The sequence below is a fragment of the Anas platyrhynchos genome, chromosome 21 (genome assembly GCF_047663525.1).
Source record: "Anas platyrhynchos isolate ZD024472 breed Pekin duck chromosome 21, IASCAAS_PekinDuck_T2T, whole genome shotgun sequence".
Taxonomy (NCBI): Eukaryota; Metazoa; Chordata; class Aves; order Anseriformes; family Anatidae; genus Anas; species Anas platyrhynchos.
The window spans coordinates 6,576,297-6,601,550 of record NC_092607.1 but is presented as its reverse complement, the minus strand read 5'-3'; the positions used below and the strand labels follow the sequence as shown (position 1 = coordinate 6,601,550).

At 40.9% G+C, this 25,254-nt stretch overlaps 1 protein-coding gene across 15 annotated transcripts in view; it reads right to left on the bottom strand.

Annotated features, from left to right (window-relative positions):
- The window catches only part of PTPRT (protein tyrosine phosphatase receptor type T), a 449,634-nt gene that overhangs the window by 105,408 nt on the left and 318,972 nt on the right, over positions 1-25,254 (bottom strand). For all 15 annotated transcript variants that reach the window (XM_038166116.2, XM_072026287.1, XM_072026288.1 and 12 more), the window contains exons 10-11: positions 15,974-16,175; positions 12,526-12,628 (exon numbers count right to left, since the gene is read on the bottom strand). In XM_038166116.2, the coding sequence (XP_038022044.1) occupies positions 12,526-12,628; positions 15,974-16,175 (305 nt within the window). The remainder of the gene's footprint in view (positions 1-12,525; positions 12,629-15,973; positions 16,176-25,254) is intronic.

Below are 25,254 nucleotides of genomic sequence, written 5' to 3'. Positions count from 1 at the left end.
CTGACCAGACATGAGGCCTCACTGGAAACACTCCCTGAAATCCCCCCTTGGACCAACTTCCCTGTGTGCCATTTAAAGATGGCAGTCCTGATCCCAAAAAGCCAAACTTTCATTTTTAGATTGACAGTTATGGCAAAGCACCCACGCTACAGGTACTCATGTTAGCTTCTTCCCTTATCATTTAACTTAATGCTCTAGTAAATTTGGTTGAACCAATTTAAGTTCAGTGCCTTTATTCTGTCAGCAAGGAGCCATCTCCCAGGATAATACTGGGATGAGAGGGTTGATGTGGTGCCTGATTCTCCATTTAGCACTTTGGTTAACTATTGCATGTGCATATGCTTACTTTATGGCCAAGTTGATTTCAGTGATGCAAACTGAGATGGAAAGGTAGCATCAATGTCTTTATTTTTGGTTTCTTAAAGGTATCTATTAAAAACCTGAATTCTGCCACACAGGCAGCAAGAAACAAGGTTGCACCACCCACAAAAAGGAGAACTCATAGTCACAGACAGAAAACAGAGGTTCTGGGGAAACTGGGTGTTCCTGCGAGCCAGAAACACTTCAGTATCCAGGCATACATTTTCTCCTAATGGGAAATGTGATGAAACATAATAGGGATGGAAAATAGAAATATCATATAAAAATCTATCCGTTCTCCATAGAGCTCACTCTAAAAAAAGTAAAATTAAATAGTAAATGAGACCCTTCTTAAAGTATGACCCCAGCCTTCCCATGAACTTGCGCAGAAGGGATTTTATAATAAATTCAACCAAATAACACTAAGTCTAAAAAAGACTTATAGAACATAAGTGATTTTCTAATAAAATTTACAAGAACTGGATGTGTAACAGTCATAAAGCCAGCTTCTGAGTCCCGCTGGTCTGAACATACACCGCACCTACAGCTCCACGTTCCTTTGGGTATAAGGGTGAACATCTCCTCAGCAGCCTTCTCCCACAGCCTTGTAATCAAATGCTCAGGAATTAGAATCGACTCTGCAGACAGTTTCTAAGTCCAAACAAGTGCCAATATACGCCTGGGAATCGAGTTACCTGCTTCATACGTTCCAAAATTTCACCCTTAATATCTTCTGTGCACCTTTAATCAGCAGCTCTGAAACTAATCTACAAAACATAATGAACTGGGTTTCACAGCCATCTAGGATGTACATACAGGGACCCAATACACTGTTCTCCAATTTTCTCTCTATTTAGGGGCTGATTCTAACCCATTAAAATCAATTAAAGATTGCTACAATTTCCAAACGGCTTTGAAACAGCTCCACGCGGAACACAATATGCTGAAGTTAAGATTAGCTTTCAATAAACATTTTTATGCAAAAAATATGAAATAAAGATTTCCTGCAATGTCATCTCCTGCAATATACTTGGCTATTTCAAAGATTCCAAAACTAGTCCATTATGAATATTGGGCTGCACTGCCATCAATATAATCATTAAAAGAAATCAGCTTCTTGGCATCTGCAAGAAGGCATTCACAAAAATAAAGCTCATAATAGTGATGCTACTTGAGGAAATAGTCTCTCATATTGCAGTTATTACACGAGAGCCTTCATTTTGAAGTTATTTTTGCGTGCTCTTTTAACACTCATTTAAATTAAACAACTCTTCTACTATATTCTCTGAAGTTGAAGAACACCAGGAAAACATCAGAATTCAGCCACATAAAAAAAAAAAAAAAAGGTAATTACTGACATTGCTATGGGGGGGAGGGGGGGAAGAAGCTGAGATAGAGCCAGTAGTAATGCAATCCATTTAATCAAGAAGTCTAATAAGAGTCTCTTATTCACTCTCATATTCAGCTCAGCAGTCTAGATTTACTAGCCTTCCAAGGCATGTTTTACCCTGAAATTCATGAAACAAAGGGTGGTGATTTCACACTTGGCTAACACTATGGGTATTCTATCACTCCAAGCTTAGTTAAATTTCTATGGTGACTGAAATGGACACTAGAAAAAAGTAAGAAAGTTTAAATCTGAGCCTATCTCTGCATGCTCTATGTAAAGAGAAGAGCCATGCTCCCATGTTGTCCCCAACCAGAATATGAGATGTGACAGCTACCTGTGGGAGTAAGCGCACCGAGCGTCCTGCCCAGTGTCACACAGCATCAGGGGCACGTAAACAAATCCCCATATCCCTGTCCAATCTTCCACCCACCAGACAGCATGTCCTTTCTTATGCAGTTTGGAGTTTCCAGCCTGAATTCATGCTAATCCTAAACAGTCTTCAAAAGAAAGGCAAAATCAAAGACGTGCTACTTCTGTGCATCCCTGAGATGCGACCTGCAGAGATGGAGCAGCAGCAGTGCTAGGGAAGAGAGGTGACCTGGAGACAGCCTCTCTCTTAAAAGTGTACCCCACAAAAGGGGCAACACCTCATCGATCTTCCAAAACCTAAGCACATACAATGATGCTTTACATAAACAGCTATGTTGTGTGTCTGTAGATATCTACATATATATATGTATAGATGCATATACATATATTTATACTCACATTAAAATTAGTGATTTCAACCTCATAATGTTCTACTCACCATTACTTCTAACAGTGACTAAAATCCTTTTGAGGAAGGACAAATATCTAAAGAAATCTTAAACCAGAAATATTTCCCTGCAGTTGTGAGCAGGTCTAATCATCACAGCAGTACCTGTGCACGGCAAACAAATGTGGTAGCACGCACAAAACGTAAACGCTTGTCAAGAAGACAACTGTATTGAGAGTCAGTATTTACAGACTAAAAGAAGGATTTGCGTGCTTAAAAGCTCATTTTTTCCAGCTATAACATTTGGTCTCATAAAGATGCTATCCATACTCACAATATTGCCTTCTTTCCATCCCCAGACCACCCGAACACTGCAGCTGCATCTATTTACCTGAATTATATATGCATCACTCTTTTAAATGCCTTAAATTCTCTCAGTTTAACCTTCCTGGAAATCATAGTAATAAAAAAGTAAAAAATAATAAAGAACCAGAGGGCATTTCAAAGCTCTGTGTTCCATTATCTCCACCATCTCCATAAGCCTGACCTGGCTTGCAACACAGATTAGCCATAATAGCTGCTGTTCCCCCGTGGAGCAGGCCCAGTCCCTATCTCTCCAGTTCAATGTTATTTTGTGCTGGCAGATTAAAGATAATGAGTGCAGACAGATATGGCTTTCGCTGCAACAGGAGCTAATGTGAGTGGCTTTGGAGGTGTTTTTTCCCTCCTGAACCACCTGCCATCTGTTTGATCTGGAGAAAAAAAACACACACAACCCTTTTGTGTTAATGTCGCTTAGCATTAAACAGGCATCGCTGACTGAGGTCTTACCATCCTCAGTGATCGCTCTGTTCTGAGACCAGAAGACAGCTGCAAGGACAAGAAGAGCCAAGGCTGTTCTTGAGCAGCCTGTGGGATAAGGCTCGGAGGTGGCCGTCCCTTCCTGGGACTACCCGGCGCGTTCTGCCATGTCCTTCAGAAAGGTGCTGGCTCGGACAAGGGATGGGTTATATTTGCACATGTTCTCAGTTGGAATGAGACTGGGCCATTTCCAATGGCTTCCATGAAATTAGGCCAATTTCCATACAGAAACAATCTAGGGTGCGTTTTGAAGTTTTTTCTCCATTTTACAGGGCCACAGTTACTAGACTACATAGGGAAAACTGATACATAATAATCCAAAATACTTTTTAATTTTTTTTTAAGAGAACAATAGCATTTATTTATTTATTGGCCTAAAAGGCTAAGAAAAACACAAACAAGGAGAACTCTCTCTGCTTCTAACCTCAGGAGAAGCTTCATTACTAGGTAAGGCCAACGCGGTCAGCTAACAGCCTACTGGCAGTCAGATCATCAACATACAATAGAAAAGATGAGGTCTCCTGGGAAGCAATAATACACATTTCCAGCATCTGAAAGCTGCAGGAATACCAGCCAAATTTTTTCTGCCTACTCTGGACACTTTGTGCTTTTCGGAAAGTGCAAAATGATCATGCTTCTGCCACTTGGGGAGGTCATAAGTGGCACCTTCGCTTCATCTGCCCTGATCACAAGGAAATTGAGAATGGAAAAAGGGGGAAATGGAAGGGCTGAGGGTAAGGGCTTCTCTGCAGCAGCTCGCAGCTGGCCTGTTGTCATTTGTAGACACCTTTGTGAATTCCCATCAGAATAGGAATGGGGCAAATCTAAACAACAGGAGGTTGTATCTGATAAAGACATGTTTCACCAAATCCCTTCAAAGCTAAGCGTATTTTTGATGCAACAGAAAACATGAAATACGGGGTGCACCCTTTGGGAGGAAAAAAAAATACACCTAACTGGCATCAACATCAGCTCCTGCAATTACTTTGGAATCTGCCAAGGTGGGTACCAAGGGAAGTCAGCATCGCTTTCTCGTCTGTTTTGCTGCTTGACCTTTCCAGCAGAAATACTGCTCTCCTCCTCTCCCTTCACCTTCCTCGTCTGCGCCGTGACTACTTTTAATTAAACCAGTCCTATTTCCCCTTCCTTCTGCACAGTAAGCAAATCTCGCACCATCTCCTAGCTCTGCCTTTTGCTTTGGAAAAGCGCTGTGCAAGGGGAACTGAAATTACAGAGAGGCAGAACAGCATCATGGCTGCAGAGGTTTGCTCTTCTGAATTGTCTGGCTGCATTTATGATAATCCCTTCATTCCATCTGCAGCCCACGCACTGGTGCAGCAGCCCCCTTTTCTAGTTCCAAGAAATTATGCATTCATTATGTAGGAAATTAACACCTCAAAGCAAACTATAATTAGGAATTCTTCAATTCGGTTTATGCTTTTTCAATTAGGCCCTCTATAATTTTAATCACGGGAGCATTAACATGTTTCCGGAATTTATATACCTGTAGTATAATTAAATCCTGAAACGCCTTAGTCTGCAACAGCAAAGCAGAGCTTACTCATCTTCCCTTTTATTGCATTTTTGTGTTATTGTAGACACATTGAGGGGCACCTGCTAGTGCAAACACTGCTTGCCACACGCAACAGAAAGGAGGCTGCTTGCCCTCTGAACTCCTCATCCCTGCTCCTGGTGGAGGGACAGGCTGGATAAAGCTTGTGCTCTGCTTCTGAGGGATGGACATTTGCCAGGGACTAGTGCCCAGACTCATCCCATCTAATTTTAAGTACCTAAAGGAGACGCTTCAATTAGATGCATCTTCCTCGATGGTCCGTGAAGAGAAGCACCCTTCTTCCTGCGGGCAGCTCCCACCCTGGGTAGCTGTGGTCAGGCTCAGCTCACCCCATCTAAAGGTCTGACCCAAGGGCTGTCGTAGGCAAAAGAAGGCCTGGCAGTGACTCAAGAAATTCAGATCCCAATTTTTAAACTGTTTAATGCAGTGTGCTATTGTTATTTTATTCTGGGATAACACAGGAGGGGCTTTGGGAGCTATGAAACACAGAGAGAAATGTCTTGGAAAAAGAAACCGGCAACTATGGGTATTTTCTCCTGTTCCCTCCTTGTCTTGCTGGTTGACAGCTTGATGTGAGAAAATGGCCATCAATTTGTGATTCTCATCTTAAAGTTCAGACTTCATTAACCTTTTGATTGCTGGAATTTAATCTGACAGTTTACATGGACAGTATAGAAGATTTATGCAAAAACACTCACTCCCCCCACTCTCAATATCCTCAGGCCTTCATAAAACACTGAAAAACATTAGCAGAAGCTTCACCGTGCAGCTAATAAAATGCTGCTTGACACACAAAAAAATTGTCTCTGTGTAATTTGATTGTTAAAATATTATAATTAAAATATATGTAAATTTTATGTCTTTCCTCTCCCATTTCCAGCTACTGCCAAACTCTCAGCGGTATGGTTTAGACAGACACAGCAGGTCACCCAGGCTCAGAAAACAGGCGTGTTCCTAGGGCTGATAAATGGGCAAAGGCAGTTTTATGACATTTTAAGGGACAGTACACTCAGATGTTGCAGCAAGAAAATGCATTTCCTGTACCAGATGAGAAAATTGACCAAAATGCCACTTATCTTCGCTTTTTAGGGCCAACACCTGACTCTGCAGGGGAACTAAAAACCCTTGAAATATCAATTCAACTAATTATGCCATGCTATACAAAAACAAACAAACAAAAACAACAAAAAACATTCCTCCCTGATACTTCAGGTTGTCACCTTGTTTCCTGATATATCCCTACATTTCCATCGTGCTTCCCTCCTGACATAGTAGGTAAAGCACTTTTAAGATCCAGACTAACTCCAAGTATCACTGAAGTCATGCTGCAAGATCTAAACCCACCATGCAACAACTCCAGCTGAAATGGAAGCGTATGCTCAGTCCTGCTGTGCTCTGGTCAGCTCACCAGGGTTAGGGCACACGGATGAGATCAAGCCTGAAAACACTCACTGCAACTCTTCTCTGTTCCTTTTGGGGGTAATAATCACATCCGTCTATGCAGCTGCCATTATTCCTAAGCCTTCCCGTAAATTCTCGTTCTCTTTCTCACAATCACATGCTGTTAATGAAAGAGCAGACCTGGTTTACCTTTAAGAGGAAAGAAGCTGCTCGTTTACCTTCAAACTATTGCCTAAATTAAAGACAGAATGCTATGCAGGAGAAGCCGGGCTTGAATGATTTCAGAACATTGTCCCTGAGGTATATTATGGGAGATGTTAATTAATACAGATAATTAGTCTTATAATATCAGAAGCCTAGATTGATAATCTCATTCCTCATTAGATACTACAAAATTAAAAGATCTAACGCAATGACTGTTTGCCCTGCGTTCAATCAACCAAGCCATGTGATGCATACATTTGAATATGGGTTCAGAAGAAGCAGGACAGGACTTTTATTTCCTAGGTATTTATAACACGCCTATCAATGCAACTGAACTTTCAGAATTACCAAGGGCAGGATAATTTGTTATGCTCCCCACGGCTTTCAACATTAGAACCTTTTTTATTGTTTCGCTGATCCTTGACTCCAGTCTTTATTTTCAAGCAAAAGGTATTCTGCGTGGGAGTTTTAAGAACAAGAAATTGCCACCCTTTCCTGGCATTAATGAATTAATTATCAACATAAATGCCTGAGGCAAACTCATGCAATAACACTAAGAAGCAGCAAAGCAACAAGCTGAAAAGCATCGCTCTCTACATAGCTACTGAGATGTAAACACCAAAGCCCCGATCTGCAAAACAAACAAAAACCCAGCAAATTTTATAAGTTTATAGCTTTTTGTTTGTAGATCCCATTCCTCTTCCACCACAAAATCACGGTCACTAGGCTTGCAAACACTCCTTTGTAGCCATAGAAAGAACTAATATGCTTTGAAAACAAAATCAATGTGCCTGTGGGAGGGATATAGGAAAGAGAAACTCAGTCTGAAGAGATGATGGCTGAAACCACGAGAAGAAATTATCTGGAGATTACAGTTCCAACCTATAAATTCAGAGATTCAAAATTTCTACTTTGTTGCAGACTGAAATGGAAGGCAACTTTTATCCAAAGCCTCAGTTCTCCAACATAGGACGGAAGCAATGCCACTGCCCTGCATCACGGGAAGTTTTCATTTGTTATTATATGTAGGTATAACATAAATACACACATACCTCAGAAATTGTTTGCTTGGAAAATAGCTTGAGCAGAAGAACAGAAAAAAAAAAAAACACTTCTTAAGAAGTGTGTTCTTAAGCATTGTGTTGAATAGCAACACAACTGTATTCTCTTGATCCATTTAGCAACACATAGACCAAAAACATTTCTTATATTTCATGCTTGGGAGACCAAAAACGAGGTAATACTCAAGAGTAACACAGAGCTTGGTTAATATAAATTAATGTCTCCTACCAGCTGGCTGTTGATATGAAAATACTTGTTTCACCTTTATTCAGTGCTTCTAGGTATACTCCAAATATTTAAAGTCCCCTTCTCCTATGTAATTTCCTTATTTCCTCTAAGATGTACATTAACACAATAAACCACCCATCCTCACCAAAGTGATTATGTGTATCCAACCATTGCACGTATGCATCATAAATGACTCTAACATGAATATATTTGTCCAGAATCACTTATACCAACTCCTTACACAGCATCTACATATATGCACACACATGTATGTATGTATGCATGAGGTTATGTGCAAAGTTTGAACACCAGTGTTCCAAAAACACTCCTCTTTAGCCCAGTACAGGTTCAGGTGCCTAAAAGGCCATCAGGTACCTCCATGCTGGCAGACATGCAAAAGAAAAATCACAGATTTTATACCAACACACCTTGGACAACTGCAGCAAGATAGAGAGATCAAATCCATCTTTTTCCAGCAAAGAAGTTCTTCATATTCTGAAACCCCAAAATATAATTGCATACTCTTCTCTAACATCCTTCTACAGCGTCCTACAGCACCAATACACAGAACAGCATGCCAACAATGCAATCACACTTAAGGTGAGCATTTATTTAAACTCTGAAATCCTTAAAACATGCTCTGGAAATTTGATTTCCTCCATAACAGTAATATAGGTAGATTGATACAACCAACAGTATGCTAATAAACCAGATGGACTTTCAAATATCCAACACAGAGCAAACATCCCGGTAGACTTGTCATGTAGATAAAATCCTTCACAGCAGTATTTTCAAGCCGTGAATGAGATATAAATTCTCAAATAGAGGTCTAAAGATGTCATATGTGAATAATCTATGAAGGACTGACTCAGCCCTCCTGACAATAACAGATTCAGAGGCAGAATTATCCTCCAAATCTCACTGGAGTTTTTTTCAGAAAAGAGTCGAGGACTAAGAATTGGGAACACTTGCATTCTTCTTTCCTCTTCTGAATCTATTATAGATGAATGTCAGTCTTCCGCAATCAATCACAACACCATTCATGGGCTTTAGATTGATAATAAGAACACCTAAAAGTTATTTTTAAAGGGCAATATGGAGTCAAGCTCTGCAGCTTATATCATGGAAAATAAAGGCAAGGATGAAGTGCCTAGACCACAAGGGAGAATATTTATGGCTTGCTGATACTTCACTTTTTTTTTTTGGCAATAGGACAGAATATATAAAAGAATATCTAAATTTACATTATTCCTATTAGTTCATATGAAAGCATCTTGATTGTTATCTATAGATTGTTAACAATGTTGAGTTGATGATCATTAGTTTTATAAACAACCTCATTTAAGTTATTTATCCTGAGCACTGGGAAACATCAGAAATGCCTTAATGTTGAAAGTGACTTTGGATTCAGTGTACCTGCACTTCAAATGAGTGGAAGTACAATGAATCTTATTTGAAATATTCTACAATATTACTCTAAAAATGATCTTGCAAACCACACTCCATCTGTATGCTGTTCAGGCTACAGCAGAATGAAATTACACGAGACAAAGGCACAGAACTATCTTATGTATAGATACTAGCTCACAATTGCATCCCTGTGTATACTCTAACTCATCCTCTCTGGCATCTAAGAGGAAATACTAAAAATAATTACTGTGTACTGAGGTTTTCTCATTTACACGGTTTAGAAGGATTATATTGAAAACCTGGAGAGCTGCAGAGCAGAAACTGGCTGCCTGGAGAACTATTGGGACAAGGAGATGAGGGGCCTGCCTCTTCCTGCACAGTGAAAGACCTGAAGATCCAAGGTTTGATGTGATAGTGTGAGGAAGATCTATTTCAGCCTATTTTAAGTAGTATTTCAGAAACATCCCAGGCAGGCTGGGTGGTCAGTGTGCAAACCAGAAAGGATCTAGGAAAGCACAGCTGTGTCTACAATGGGGACCAGGAGCACAGAGATCCTACTGGCATGCTGCATCCCGCGGCCTCCCCTCCACCTACTACTGCAAAGCCTCGATGCTTAGCACCAGGACTGCCTAAAGACATTTGTCTTGACTCTGGTCCTGTATTTTCACTAAGGCTCTGGGTAACTCAACGGAGAATGGCATCAGACTAAGAGGGTCTGGAAGTCCTTCAGGTTTGCATCAGAATTTAAAAGCATTTTGAAAATCAGTTTGAAGATATTTAGTGGAAGTGAATACAAAATACTGTACTTGTGAAGGAGAAATAAACATAAAACAGAGAACAACTAACCAAACAACAACAAAGGGGATATATTGGCTCTCAGCTTGAATAGGAAAAACAAACATGGGGCCGGGGGAGGAACACCTCATTCTTGTGTATTAAGAGTGTCACAAACAGTTCACAAGACATTATTCTTCTAATCTGCTGGGTGGTGTTGAAGCCCCCGAGGCAGTGCTACCTGCTTTTGGATATTATATTATAAGAGGATTTACACAAATTGGAGAGTATGCAGAGCAAACTGAAAGAAAAGGGAAGAGGTACGAAAAACATGATATAGAATAGAATCATAGAATATCCTGAGTTGGAAGGGACCCTTAAGGATCATCAAGTCCAACTCTTGACACCGCACAGGTCTACCCAAGTTCAGACCATGTGACTAAGTGCACAGTCCAATCTCTTCTTAAATTCAGTCAGGTTCGGTGCAGTGACCACTTCCCTGGATATAAGGTTGCTTATAATAATATTGCTGAAGTTAGACTAAAACCAAACTATTTGTTTATACAGTGAAAGGTATTCACACATTGTGAAGCTGTCAGATCTAATAAAATGTTTAAAATCTCCACAGGCCTCCTCCCCCTGCCACACACACTTCCATTTGTTTTTTTATACACACGTCTAAGTCAATGAAATGGGCTCATTTTGGGAAATAATCTTATCATTTAGACATGGCAATGTAAATATTACACTCTGCAAATGTGCATACAATAGGCTACAATACAATTAAAGGAACCAGACTGAAAAATTATAAAAATCTTTACAGATTTTTGTTTGTCCTTTATAGTATACACATTTGCTAGAAAAGGCATTATTCAGTGATTGAGGTTAAAGTATGGCAAATTGACTTCGAGAAAAATCACATGACTTTCAATAAAAAACAGAATAGCAACACTCTTTAGACAGCAGGTGGTACAATGAGATACAGGAATGTTCCCCCATATAAAGAAATAAAACAAAACAGAGCTGTGTGATTTTACTGCTATTTTCCAGCAGAACAACATCCCTAAAGGACTCAGAAAATAGGCTCCTAAATTCGCTCATATGGAGTACCAGAGATTAAAAGAGAAACATTACAGCCCATCCCTCAGAAAATCTAGAAAGGTGGTGCTAAGTTAAAAAAAAAAAAAAAAAAAAAAAAGACTTTAATGGAAAAAGTATCACTGCAATTTGGAGGAAAGCTGTGATGTAGGGTGGACAACTAATTGATATAGGATTATTAAATCAAATAGGTTTACTTGTGACTAATCTGCTCCTGAATATTCTGTGGGACATCCTTTAAAAAGCACAAAGAACCTAGCAAAGCCAAGTCATTTCTGAGAGAAGGGACTGTGTGTTTTTAAAATATCATCCAGAGGAGAAATTTCAGAAATGACTTGTGTAAACCTGAGGTAAATCCTGAAAAGCCTACAGGAAGGTAATGGCTGCTGAATACTTCTGCAAAGCAGCCCAGATCTTCCTAGGTAAAGCAGGCAACTGTTTTTATTCTAAGTGGTTATAATTCATACACTCAGCTGAACAGAATGGCAGGATGAACCTCTGCATGGCATTTCTGCCAGACAGGTAAGGCAGCCAGCAGTGCTGGCTCGGAAGGGGAGTTTGTTCTGTGCTCATACTTTTCAGCATGTATAAATTTACCAAGGCAAAAGATGGCAGTGAAGTACAGGCCTCTAAGTCATGTTTCCACAGTCAGGGAGCGATCGGCAATGAAGTGTCCCATTTCAGCATTGGACATCTTAGTGTTAAGAATGGGATCTAACTCAGGATTAACCAGAAACGTTTTCTACAAGGTCATTCTGTTCCACAAGTTTAATCTGTACAGCTTCCTGCCCCTTAAATCCTGTGCTCTGCAAATGGAAACTGTGCTCACCTCCACCTGGCAAAGTCTCACTAAACCAGTGAGATTTTTCCAGTCTCAAGCACTTGCTCACTGCATCCAGCCTGGTGGCAACAGCTGGATTACAACATTGACATATAAGGAGTCTGGCTGGATGTAAATTGAACAAATGCATCTGCAAACATCAAATATATTTCAGTCATTCATCTTACAGAGCTACAAAAAAGGCCTTGTCCATGGCAGGAACGAGGGCAGGAGATGGAGGCCTGAAGCCTCTTCCCACCCTTGCAGGGCGATGCAAAATTCACACCACAGCACGCAGCTCCGTGTACTGAAACTCCAGCATTGCAAAGGCATCTGAAGTGATGCTGAAAGGGTAATAACCCCGTGCCATGCCATCAGCAATCCTTCCTGGAGGTTACCAGCGGGAGGCAAGCAGATTGAGGCATTTATAAAAGGAGGCCGTGAAAGGCTGAATCAACAGCAGAGCTGGCCTTTCAGTAAGCGCTTGCTTTCAGCGGCTACGCTACCAGACGAGAATGAAAGGCGTGAGTGAAACCTGGGGAGGAAGGAGAGGGGAGAACTGTGAAAAGGGAAGACAAAACACCTACCTGACAGGGGCTCCCCGGGACTGAGCAGGCTTCAGCATAACGGTGATGGTGGTGTCAGTCTCGTTCAAGGGGGAGTCGGTGTCGTATTCTGGCATCGATGGCGCTGCGGCAGAACAAAGAGCAACGCGTTAGTTATACGCCAGTTACTGCCTTTGGTAGTGATGGCAACGTAATATTAACACTTCTTGGAGACCGTTTCACATTTCTCAAATGAAACATCAAAATAGTTTCTAAATGTTATGACCAGAATTGTCAAAACTGTTTAAAAATTTGTACACTCATTTTCTATTAAAATTAAACAGGAATCGGACACCCAAATCTTCAAGCTGGCTTTGAAAATCCTCTCATGAATTTTTAAGACTTAGCAATCCTTTGAGATGGGATCATCTCTTCAATTTTAAAGGTGAAGAAAGTAAAGCATGTGGAAGTTGGAAGACACCACCTAGGACCAATGGATCAGTGGCAGAGCTGAGAGTGGCACCCCAGGAGCCGGGCTTTTGTCCACTGTTCATGTCAATGGTTAGACTTCCCACAGCTTAGAGTTTTTAATACATAGGCTTGAGCTGTGTCTCCTTGATTAGCTGAGGGTACATTATGAAGCAGGAAAGCATCAAAGGAGAGGAACACTGAATTACCCAGTTTGTTTTAGCACTCAAATCCCCAATATTTAACCCCAGTGCTTCAGTGCTGTTGAACACTGAAAGCAAGAGGTGGCTGCACTGCTTCCAGAGGTACACTCGGACAGCAACCAGCCATGGCATCCATCGCCTCACCGAGTGTTCCTCATGACAGAACAGAAAACCACTGAATGGTCACACTTAGCCAAAGTCTAGCTCTTCCTTCTGCTTTATCATCTTCTACTACGGTCATTTCTTGAAGGTAGGATAGGTTTCCTTAGGAAACACGTTTGACTTATTCTATTACTTCTTCCTTCCCCAATAGCAGACGTGATTTTTACTGTGGAAGAACTGAAGAGATCATGAGATCAGAGCAGCATCGTGTTTATTCCAAAGATGCAGGTTTTGTTGAAATACACTTAAATATAAAGCAAATAGGAGAATTTACACAAAGAGAGTAGTCCACTCAGTTCAGCTGTAGTTCTCAAGGGCAAGCTGCATTGCGGGGGTCCCATATTTAATCCTCTCACAGAGATTTTCACTGTAATCCTGTTTACAATCAGGATTTTTATCTAAATGCCTGAAAACTGTCAAGAATGGTGTTTGCTATTATCAGCTCAGCAACTGACTTCCCCATCAATAAGCTAGCAATGAGTTCAGAATGAATGCCAATTCCTTAGCAAGGATTTCTCAGAAAAAAAAAAAAGTATTCTGCATCAAGGAGAGTCATTTAAAAATGTTGCCTGCCACCAGCAGTCTTCCATGCCAGGTACCACCACACTTACAGTGGTACTCATTCAGCACCTGCTCAGAGCAGAAGGGATTTTGCCACAACAACCGCGGTGCCACCAACAGGTTGCAGGGCCATTTTAGACACCAGAAACAGGCTGGGCTCTACCTTTGCAGGTTCCACAGTCCTACTTTAAACAGAAGCAGCAGCTATCCTTAGCCTAGCTGCAGCACTGCACTGCTGCGACTAAATTGCTTCTGATGTTAGCTAGCTCGGACGGCTCCTTCTGGCTGTGTATGAGACCTGTTTAGTTATCTTCTACCTAAAACACTGCACCTGCTGAAGTGAATTTACAGTTTTACTGCCAGACACCATATAGTTGAGAAGTAAGTGGAAGAAACATAGGCCTCAGCAGGACTAACTAATGCTCTCAGGTGTAATTCAGCAATCGCTCCATATTAGTCGTATAACACTGCAATACAACCTAGTATTCTTGTGTACCCAACACAGAAGAGTTGTGTAGCACCTCAATGAAATGCCACTTGGCAGCGACTTTTTGGAAAGAGCAAGCACTGCTCAACAATTTAATGCTGATTTCATTAAGATTCCAGTCCTGCCCGAAGAGAAGTCCTCTGTAATTCTGGCATTTAGGTGTGATTAAGAAATAAACAAACATCCCCCCATATAAACACATACACTCCTAGAATATAGATAGATTTTCATTTAAAAATGATCTATTTTCAGAAAGCCTTACAAGACCATTCTCATAAGTGAAAATAAGTCAATGAAAAAATCATTTTTCTCCTTACTTCCTTTCTGACTGCATCTTAAGTTTAATAGAAACTTCAAAATTCCACGTATAGGGCCAACCATGAGAAAATCTCATGTCAAAGACTACACTAGTGCCTGCATGGAGTCTGTGCCTACCTATTGTGAACCAGATGTTTAGGGGACAGAAAAAAAGAGACAATAAACTGAGCTCAGTGTGCATACAGTTAATAATCATGCAGGCTCCTAACAAGATTTGAGTACTCTCTGAATAATAAAATGAAAAGAAACTGAATCAGAGAGAAAAAGCACAACCACTCCTGTTCTGTTTTAGTCCTTTGGTCACAGGTGAACAGAGGGTACACCATGCCTGCCCTCCACAGCAGGGCTGAACAAACCCTAACAGCCCACGGAGCTGTTACAACAGTTAATGCTTTACTTCAAGTGGTGAAACATGGGCTTTTGCACTAAATCTAAAGGTCTCAAACCTTTCTGACGATCAGTGGAGAGAATGCACATATGTTACTTCCTTAAAGTTTACACTGTCACTTATTGCTAACAACTTTTTATTAACATGTTTTGAAATGGGGTAAAGGAAAACACACAGTGCTGCATATTTCAGCATTACAAGTGTCCTGAATATCCCAAACGTTTGCTTTGGCTTCACTGAGAAAACAGATAAAAGTTAAAATTTAAAATTATAGTCTACATATGTTTGTCCAGTGTCCTCTCTACCATCCCCTTATCCATTTTTACTTTTGTTAGCTAGACCAAGTTTCCTTTTTGTTTTTTTCCTAGACACCCAGGAACTTTCTTGTTGCAGTGCATCATGATTTCAGTGCCTTTCACGTACCTGTTTACCTACCTCCAGCCTTCCCTCTGTTCTTACTCAGAAAAGAAAACAAACAAAACCCACATAAAAACACTCTACCTTCTTTATTTTAATCTCCTACCACTATTCATTCAATTACTTTATTACATCCCTTTTTGGTGCATTAAGATAAAAGTCACATTTTTGAAGAAGCTTCTCTAACTAAGCATATAATTCTAATAGTCTGTTGTAGCAGCAGTTCATCTGAAGAACTAATCAAGGTACTCACTTCCAATGCTCCTAACACATCCACAAATTAAGCACTGCATTTGTAATCTGGACAAACACAAATACAAACACATAGAGATAGCGGCCCCTTGAGAAATTTGCCTTGTGAAACTTGCAGAGGAGACACTAAGCCAAAAGCCTTTTTATTGTTTTATGCATCAGCTGTGGGTCTAAAGAATAAAGTCCTACAAAGTTTTTGTTTGTATATTTTCGTGTTTTTTTCCAAAGCAGTACCTGAAATCTTAGTTGCAATCCGTGTTGTGATGGGTGGCCCAAAGCCCTTGACTGTGCTGGCTTTGATGGTGAATGAATACGTAGTCCCTGGGTATAATCCTACAAAGAGGTGATGTGTTTCATTCCTTAGCTTGAAGACTTTCCCTCTTTGGCTGGACAGGTCAGCACTGGGATCCAGAGACCCAACGGCCTTGTATGTAATCTGCAAATAAAGAACAAGGAAAGTAAGGTGATAAGGGGCCTTCTGTACCTGGCCTTTCTCTGCTTTCCCCTACTTTGCTCCTTCTTGAAATTCAAGATTGAAAATAAAAGGGCAGATATTATTTCCGTATCCCCAGTGAACAATCCGGTGTTTGGATACTGGCAAGCAAACACGACAATTTTTCCAAGGCTTTACTTAGGAAGAAACTAATTTCTTCTCTCCACTAAAACCTCAGCATGTGCTGATTTACAACAAAAGACACAAAGAATTGCTTTTTGTTCTGAAATTCAGAACTTGTGCAGCTGAAGCAGTGTGCACAGCACGACCTACACAATTTTCATGCGATTTTCCCACATGATCCCCCACCGCCCAGGAAAACTTCTGGTGCAAACTTAGATACACTTTCTATCAAGCAGTTTTTCTCCCCAAAAGCCACCTGAAAACTACAGGAGCCTTTTACTGACAACAGTCTTTTGAATTCTTTTCCTATGCTAAAGAGATTATGCCAAAATGAAATGCTGAAATTAAATGATAGGTTTACATCAAATATATATCATCAAGCATTCAGAAAAAAAGCCCTCATCTTCTCTGTCAGGAATTGTCTCACTAGCTCGATTTCTTCCCCGCTTTTAGCCTCGCTTTGCAGGCTTACACACGGTACCATGCCCGGTGTTCACCTGAGAAAACAAGGCGGTGGGGTTACAGACCTGGAGAGCTCCTCAGGAATACATACACTAACACATCTTTAGAGGGATCCAAGCTGAATGCACACCTTTGAAATTCTGCTCGAGCTTCATTATGCTTACCCACGACAACCCTGTTGATATACAGACACTTGCAAGGAGAACTCATGACTTATTTACCAGCCAATTCCTTCCCCACCTTCCAAATTCAATCCAAAGGCAGCTCAATTTCAACTGAGCTGTCAATATAATATAACGCGCACCACTGCTCTCCTAACCTTTCCTGATATTATGGGATCCTCGCTTATTTGTAATGAAACACTATGAATAAATCAATGTATGTTAATATACAAAGTCTTCAATTTTTTATGAAGGACTCCATGTGAATCTAATTCCCAGCTTTGCTGAAAGAGTCTTTGAAAATTTTTAAGTCGCTTGTTTCATGACAGCAGGAAAATGTTGTGATTTGAGGAAAAATACATATACAATGTTTAAAAAGATGAGGCTTTCATAGTAACAGGATAACAAAAAAAAAAAAAAAAAAGGAATTATAATAAGCAACTTGTAGAGTTGATTTCATTGAAAATTTGCTAATTTTTCCAGGATTTACAACCTGTCTTTGAATTTTTATTACTTGTCCAAAACCTGAAAAGAAACAGATCTTAGCACAATGTTCATTAAAGTAAGAAAACTATTTGCAGGGAGGGGAAATCTTTACTTTCACTCCTTGTCCTCAGGTTTGGTGAGGTCCCTGCAATGCACCTCAACATAAGACAATATTTGGACAATTCCTACTGCATGAAGGCACTCCAAGGCAAGAGAATCTGTGCACTACCATCAGAATCTGAATGAGGGTCAAAGATCATAAATTAAGAGGCATGACCCAGTCAATGCCATTGCAAATTCCAGAAAGAAAAAAAGTATTAAGTTCTGTAGGAATGAACCAATGCCATCTATATGCTCCCGTTGAGAATCAAGTGAGAGAGAAATCTGAATTCTGAAAACTTCCAGAGGAGAATGAACAAATTAAAAATCTGGGAAAAAGAAAGGGAGCCTCCTACCACTACAACTCCAAAAATCATGTTCACATGATATGCTGTTAGTTGTCTATGCAAAATTAGTGCTATTTGGTTTTGAACACATTATACAGAAGGCTACAAATTTAAGTGGAAGATGACATTGTCCTTGATTCACATATAAATAACAGTACTCACCCCTACCTATGCCAGTTCAAAAATTACTACAAAATGAACCACTTTTCTTCATTAATATGTATACATGCACAAAAGCAAACAGATAGATATGTTTTGGAGAAAACAGAAACAACAACCAGGAAAGTCACTGACGTAATAAATAAATAAAATCATTTTTTGCTGCTCACTATAGCACAGAAAATGAGCACAAGGGACCTTAAAAGAGCCTAAGTTCAACTCATGAAAAGCTGGGTAGGAAAAAACACTACTTGAGAGAGAACATGCCCAAGACTTGGCATTAAAGTTTGGGTGAGTTCTCAGAAAGACTGCTCAGACTGCTCACTCAGATCAGACATTTCCACCTTTTTTTTTTTTTTTTTTTTAAACTGCAGTAAAGGCCCATTCAAGGCATATCCAAACTGTGAGTCTGTTACTGTAGCAGACACTATTTAAGTGGATATAACTCCATTAAACCAGGTGACATGCCAACATTGAAAGAAAGCAATGTCCCCAAAACTTACCTTGCCCCAAAACTTACCTTGTCCCCAAAAGTTACCATTTTAATATGGAAACACAGAGAGCAGAAAAGCAGAAGTACAAACCTGTGGGTGTTTATTTGGTCCTGTTTCGTTCAGCCCACAAGCAGAAATATTTAAGAGACCGTTACACATGACTGTGTCAGCAGATACAGCTACGTACCTGCTCATTGCTCTTGGCAGAGTTAGTCTCAAACACTTCCCTGCTTTCGGGAAAAGCCCTGAATGACTGAAGAGGTGAGGACGGGATCTGCAGCTGCTGCCGGGTGGGCCTGAGCTGCAGGCTGTGGTCCCACCGCTGCTGCTCACTTCCTTCATGGCCACATCAAGCTGACGTTCCCTGAACCTCCACCTTGCCATCTGAGAGCTGTTACACTCCTCTACACCAACATTTTTGCAGCTAAGGGATTCTATGGACTCCTGTAGCTGCTGAGTGCTGGTGGATGAGCACCAAAACCATAGGTGAAATGCGAAGAAGCCCAACAAAGAGAGCACTGTTTGGAAAAGGAGGCCAATTCTCTTCCAGCTCAGATACAAGAGAATCATTTTTCCTTCCCAAGTAAGGTAGCTGCTCAGCCCAGTCCTCCCCAGCCCTCCCAGTACAGCTGGCAGCTCCGGCTCCCTCAGGGCCTGCCAGCACCAGCTCCTCAAGCCCTGGCTGGCCTGGCACCCACCCGTGCTATTCAAGATCCAGGCTCTCCATCCAGCTCTGCAACATTTCTCATAGCCAGGACAATCTCTAGGTACAGAAGTCTTGGTATTTCCTCACTAAAATATGTGAAATATGCTACAGTATTTGTCTGCATGCACGTGCCTGTCAGCAGATTGCTCCTTACAGACAGAAAAGATGCTGTAACACATCACATACATCAGGTTATATGAATATTTAAATCGGGGTGGGGTGGGGAGGAGGTTGTTTGCTTGGTTGTTTTGATTATTTTTGCATACTGTACACTCAGCACCACTCCTTTTCTTAAGGCCTTGATGTACCTCAGCTGGCTGATCTAACTTAAGGCAAAGCATCTTCTCACCCCCGTGTTTCCCTAAGGTTTTACCATTGGAAGGAAAAAAAGAACAAGCTGTACTTCCTTTCTGTGTCTGGACTTCTTGTCAGGTCTTGCACCACGACTATTTAGTAAGGATGACAAAACACAGCTGTGAATCAATCCATACTCTCTGATCAGATTATGACCAGGCGTGACAAAGACATCAAAAGTCGCCACTCTTCTCCTTAATTCACTTGAACTAAAAGCTCTGAAGCTAGAAAAATTTCAGGGAATCATATACAGAACATTTTTCAATATAAAACTATGGAAATTTCCAACTCCGGAGTCATTTAGAAAAGCACTGAAACATGTCTGGAGAAGAAATATGGCACTTCCTTAGAATAAGAAGGATGCTGAAAAAAGCACCTGCTCTTCTAGTTGGTATGCCAAGTATTTATCTTCATTTCTTGTTCCTAGTGTCAAACCATTTCATTACAAAATAAACAAGAGATTCTAATCTAAGAAAATGAGATGACTCAATCACTAGAAAGCAGCTGTTCTAAATTATTTTAAAATAATCTATTTTAAAGACAAGCCATGTCATATAATACTTCTGTATTCTGAAAAAAAAAAAGGAGACAATAAAATTAATTTAAACATTTAAAAATCTAGACAGAAAACAAACAAGAAGAGGCTCAAAAATAAGAATTTCACTTTGATTGAAAATATTGAAAATATTTGTTTTGATACTGATGCAGAATAAATGCAAATACAAAGATGAGGAAATTTCTCACAAGACTGAAACTCTATGTTTTTTTAACCAGCTCCCTGGTTATCTCCTGCACAGCAGACAGCTGTCATCATCTGAAAGTCCTCTCTCCCCTCTGCAAACTGGAACGGTTGTCCTGAGTTTGCATACGTTACTTTGAATTTACATTTTGGCTCCAGGGCAACTTGATGGTCTCGTGAAAAAGTTTTAGTGGTCAGCACTGCTAAAGTTCTAATCCCAGCAAGCACCAGTCTTGGCTAAAGCAAAGTGAGACCAATAAGTATAGACAAATAAATCCTAAATCTTCCCGATTTGCAAGCAACTGAGCTAATGAAATGTTTCTTAAGTTGAAGCAACAGGAGCAGTACATTTGAAGTAATCAGGAAACCAGAAGTCAGATGGCACAGAAACTCAGGAAGATGAATAATGGCCACGTTGCCACGAATGGGGAGGGATGAAACTGTGAGCCACGCATTCACCCAGTCCCTGGTCAGTCCAGCATTCACCCAACCTGTGCCAAATTTGGTGATGCAAGTCCAAATCTTCATGAGTAAAACGTAAAACAGGTCAACAGTACAAGTTCGAGCCTAGTGGAAATTACCAAAAAGTGGTTTGTATATTTAATTTCTAAGTGTTCAGTGACATACATCTGCTGTGATAGACTGTGGAAAATATAACAAGAACAGATCAGCATCGGAAATGGGATGATCAGTGAGTTCACTCCTTGTTATTTAAGCAGACATCCAACATACGCCAGTGCACTCAATCCCCACTAACCAGAAGTACCCCCTCTTACTCCATCCTCCCCTCTGTTTTATATACATTTTAAAAATTCAGAATATTAACCCCTTAAATCCCTGTCCAAATGCTACGTTAACAACCACAACGATGAAGATATAATACTGAGCAGAAGCACAGCTCTCCCCTCCTTCACAGAGCCTAATTTAACACAATTTGCTAGGGAAATGTGAACACTTTACCAACTGTCATCATCTATAAGTGTAAAACTTCTATTACAATACAAGACTTCTAAAACTCACATTGTGGATGGAAAGACCATAGCAGAGGTATTAACTAAAATAGGAAGCACAAGGCCATTTTCCACTGCAATTCTTTCTTCAGAAGAAAGCATGTAATAAAAGAGAGTAACAAAAAATATATATCCTTAACTTGCTTTATCTTCCCATGCATCTCAGATGTACAGGCAACTGCGTGTCCACACAAGAAAAGGATGTTGTAATAGTGAATGTATTACTACATGGGTTCATCAGGCATATCGTATAAAAACACTAATAACAGTAAGCATAGCTGAAAATGGGGTGCTAAAAAAAATCCCTGTCGAAAGAAGGGTTTATATATTATTAAGAATGTGGTAATTAAACTGTGAAACAGACCATCAAGGGATGTGATCAATAACCCTTCAGGTTTAGACATTCCTTTGGAAGGATGTATTATGGCATAATCTTGAGGACCTAAGCTTAATACAACGAAGAACCGTGATAAAGTAATCATCACTTTGCTCTAACAGTCCTTCTTGCTCTCCTCTACAGTGCTCTAAAATCCCTTGGGAATCCTGGGTGGCTGCTCAGATGCTCTTCAATACTCAAATAAATAAAGAAGAAAGTATTCTGCTCAAATCACGGTTGATGTATCCATTTAGTCTTCCTGTACGTTTGGTACATTCAAGTAAGCTTTCACGCTGATGAATAACTGAGTTGTCAGGATTTCATGTGTGCATAACCTTAAAACTGAGGGCAGCAGACTCTAATGTTTCCGGATTGAGAGCTTGCCAGTCAAGGCAAAAAAATGTGCTCAGATGTTTCTTTCCACTGCAATTGATACCACTATCCACAGCACTTTGTCTTACATCTTTTGTCACATAGAATTAATCAACCGTGGTGAGCAAAAGTCGGTCTCTACAACCATCTTCACCACCAAACATCAGAACCTTGAGCTTCCCCTCTTGACTTCAGCAATTGCAGCCTGTTGGAATGCAAATGCTAAGTACGGCTGTTAAATCAAACACTACTTTGTAGATACATTATGCAACTTCATATCTATTTTCCATTTTAGTGACAGCCTGCATAGCAGTTTGGGGAAGGCATCTGAAACCTATAAATCCATTACATTATCCCCACTGTTCCCATTGACGTTTCATATCCCTGTCTCTATAAAACAGCCCGTTCTGCCTCTCCATTCTCCCTCGTACAACACAAAATCCTTAAATTCAGGGGGTACTTTAGGGTACTTTAGAGCTGACAGCTAGCAGAGTAGCATTTTTTTTCCCCATTTTTTTTCCTTTTTTTTTTTTTTTTTTTTTTTTTTAATTCCATTTAGTAATGCTCCAAGATTGAAACCATTCCTTGCTATGGACAATATGGGAGCCAGAGCTTGGGATGTCACCAAACTGCCATATGCATATCCCATCCAAGCTCTGGGTCTGCAGGGACACCCTGGCTTGTGTCTTACACTTTTTTCCCGAATTACTGATGGGTTTTGAACTCCTGTCTTGTGGGGACGTTTTAATTCATTGGTTCTTATCCCATTTGCTGTCTGGCCAAACAGCCCATGAGCTGGGAGCTGCATCCCACACTGGGGCTCGCCCCCCCTACCCTGCAGAAATCGGACACTGCCAGCACCCCCCAGTCCTGGCAGTCCTGTTTTAGCTGATGGAAAAGGCCGATAGCAAAACCACTGAAATAAGAAAATAAAGCTGCTGGCATCCCAGAAAAGTAAAAATTGCAGATCAGCCACAGCTGACCTTTTCTAAAGGTGCCCCTCTTTTGAAAACTGTTTAGCTAGAGAAATGTTGCTACTTCCAGGTGCATAACCCTTCCTTGCGTTAGAATTGCATCTATTTAACCAGAAGACAACTACGCAGAGTTGGTGGTGTAGGTTTGACTTAGTGGTGTTTAAATCTCACCTGGTTGCACACAGAGCAACCCCCCCAGCACCTTTCTATGCCACTCGCTTCAGTTTCAGAACAGCGCTGGCACAAAACTTCACAAGCAGATGAGAAGGAAGTTTGTCACGGGCAAAGCGAGATTTTCTGGGGCTAGAAATCTTTATGCAAGCCATAAGGGTGCAGAGATAAGGGAGAAGGATATCAACACACAAAGTTGGCTGTGCGTCACCGGCCTTGGTGTTGCAGATGGAGGGGAGGGGGAACAACTGAAAAGCTCCATGATTGAAAGCACCTTGGGAAACAATAGGCAATTTAGTTTTTAATCTTGCTTTACATATTCCACTCCATGCTCTAATAAAGCCTGCAAGCAAACTTCATTTTTCCCCTGTTTCCCAAAAATAAACACAAATAAACTGACGCAGTAAAGTCTGACAGAAATATCCTTGAACTCGAAGTTATCAAAACATTTCCTTCATTTCCCGAGCCACTGCCTGAGGGAAGCAGTGTTCCCCAAGCCAGGTGTTAAGAAGTCATGTGCGTTACAAGTTAACTGTGCAAATGACTTTATTCTATTGCAGAATGAAACCAGCTCGAGTTCATGGTGTCTCCTGGAAATGTTCTCTTCAAGTTCAGCATAGCCAGAGGGGGCACCAGGTGAAGTTGTTTTACTGAGCATCTCACTTACTACCATTTCAGGGATCACTGACCTCAGAAAGCCCAGAAATGTTTCAAGGTTCTTCCTCAGTTCATGCTACACCTGGATTACTCCCGCACAGATAACCCAAGTTCCTGAAGTATGCCTTCTTGAACCTGAGTGTGCAGTACTCGTAAGATAGCTTGTACCAAAACCAGCTTCACATTTCAACACAAACAAGCAAGAAATAGCCAGTCCCAAACGCAGCTTCTCCTCCTGCCTTCTAGCTGTACCTGACACCAAGAGGGGTAGCAAGATGCTCCTAAAACTATACACATCCCTTACACAGGTCAGCCCCACAGCACCACTGAGCTGGATCTGGCGTCTCCCTAGCCACTGCTTGCCAGACCAAGCTACGGTGATTTAATTGCCCTGTCCTCTTCAGCGACATCTTATAGGATCAAAGCTTAAGCTGAACGAAATAATCGCAGAATCATTAATATTGCCAAATTCAAACCTGCCAGTCCAACAATTTCACCCAGTCTGAAATTTAGTTAAGACTGAAAATCAGCTCTTCGCTTCTCTGCAGTCTCTTGCTCAGGGGCATCCTGAGAAGCACCCCGCCATGGCACAACACCACAGCACGGCCAACAACCAAGCATTTGAAGAAGCTGATGCAATACAGGGGGCAAATTACAAAACAGTGTCACCGTCCAATGTCAGCTTAACCCACCAGCAAAGAGCAGTTACAGGTGCATGGGACAGAACCCAGACTTTTGACATACTGATTTTTCCACAAATCTCTTACCTTCTGTTACTGATTTTATACTTAAATCTTGGCAAAACTGCACTTTCAGTAGGCAATTAAAGATATTTTCTTTTGCTAACTACAGGTAGAAAAACAATCATTACCTTGTGGAATTGTAAAGAGAATATTCTTCCTGACACAGATTCTGCTCTAGGTTCCCAGTGACACGAAAACCCGCGCTCTCCCACTCCTGTTTACAGCCTCGCTGCCTGATAACCCTTGCCACTTACATTTCCAAGGCTGATATCAAGCAGAGTGCAAATCATAAACAAGCAGGGCTCTGGATGTGGGCTACACGTTTGATTTAAAGTTCAAAGCTGAGAGTGTCAAAGGTGGGGGCCTCAGCCCTGCGCTTTTCGTTCAAAGCATGCAAACATTTTATCCAGCTCAACTCCAGCCTCACATCGCAGTGTGAGCATCTTTCATGGCCAAGCAAGAGAAAAGACATGAAGAACACAAGGAACCCTTTCTTTTCCACATGTAGTAGCAGAGGTGTTTGGGAACACGAGAGGGCCATGATCCCTACACTCGCGGGCCACCCAGCGATGCTGCAGGACGTGCTTCA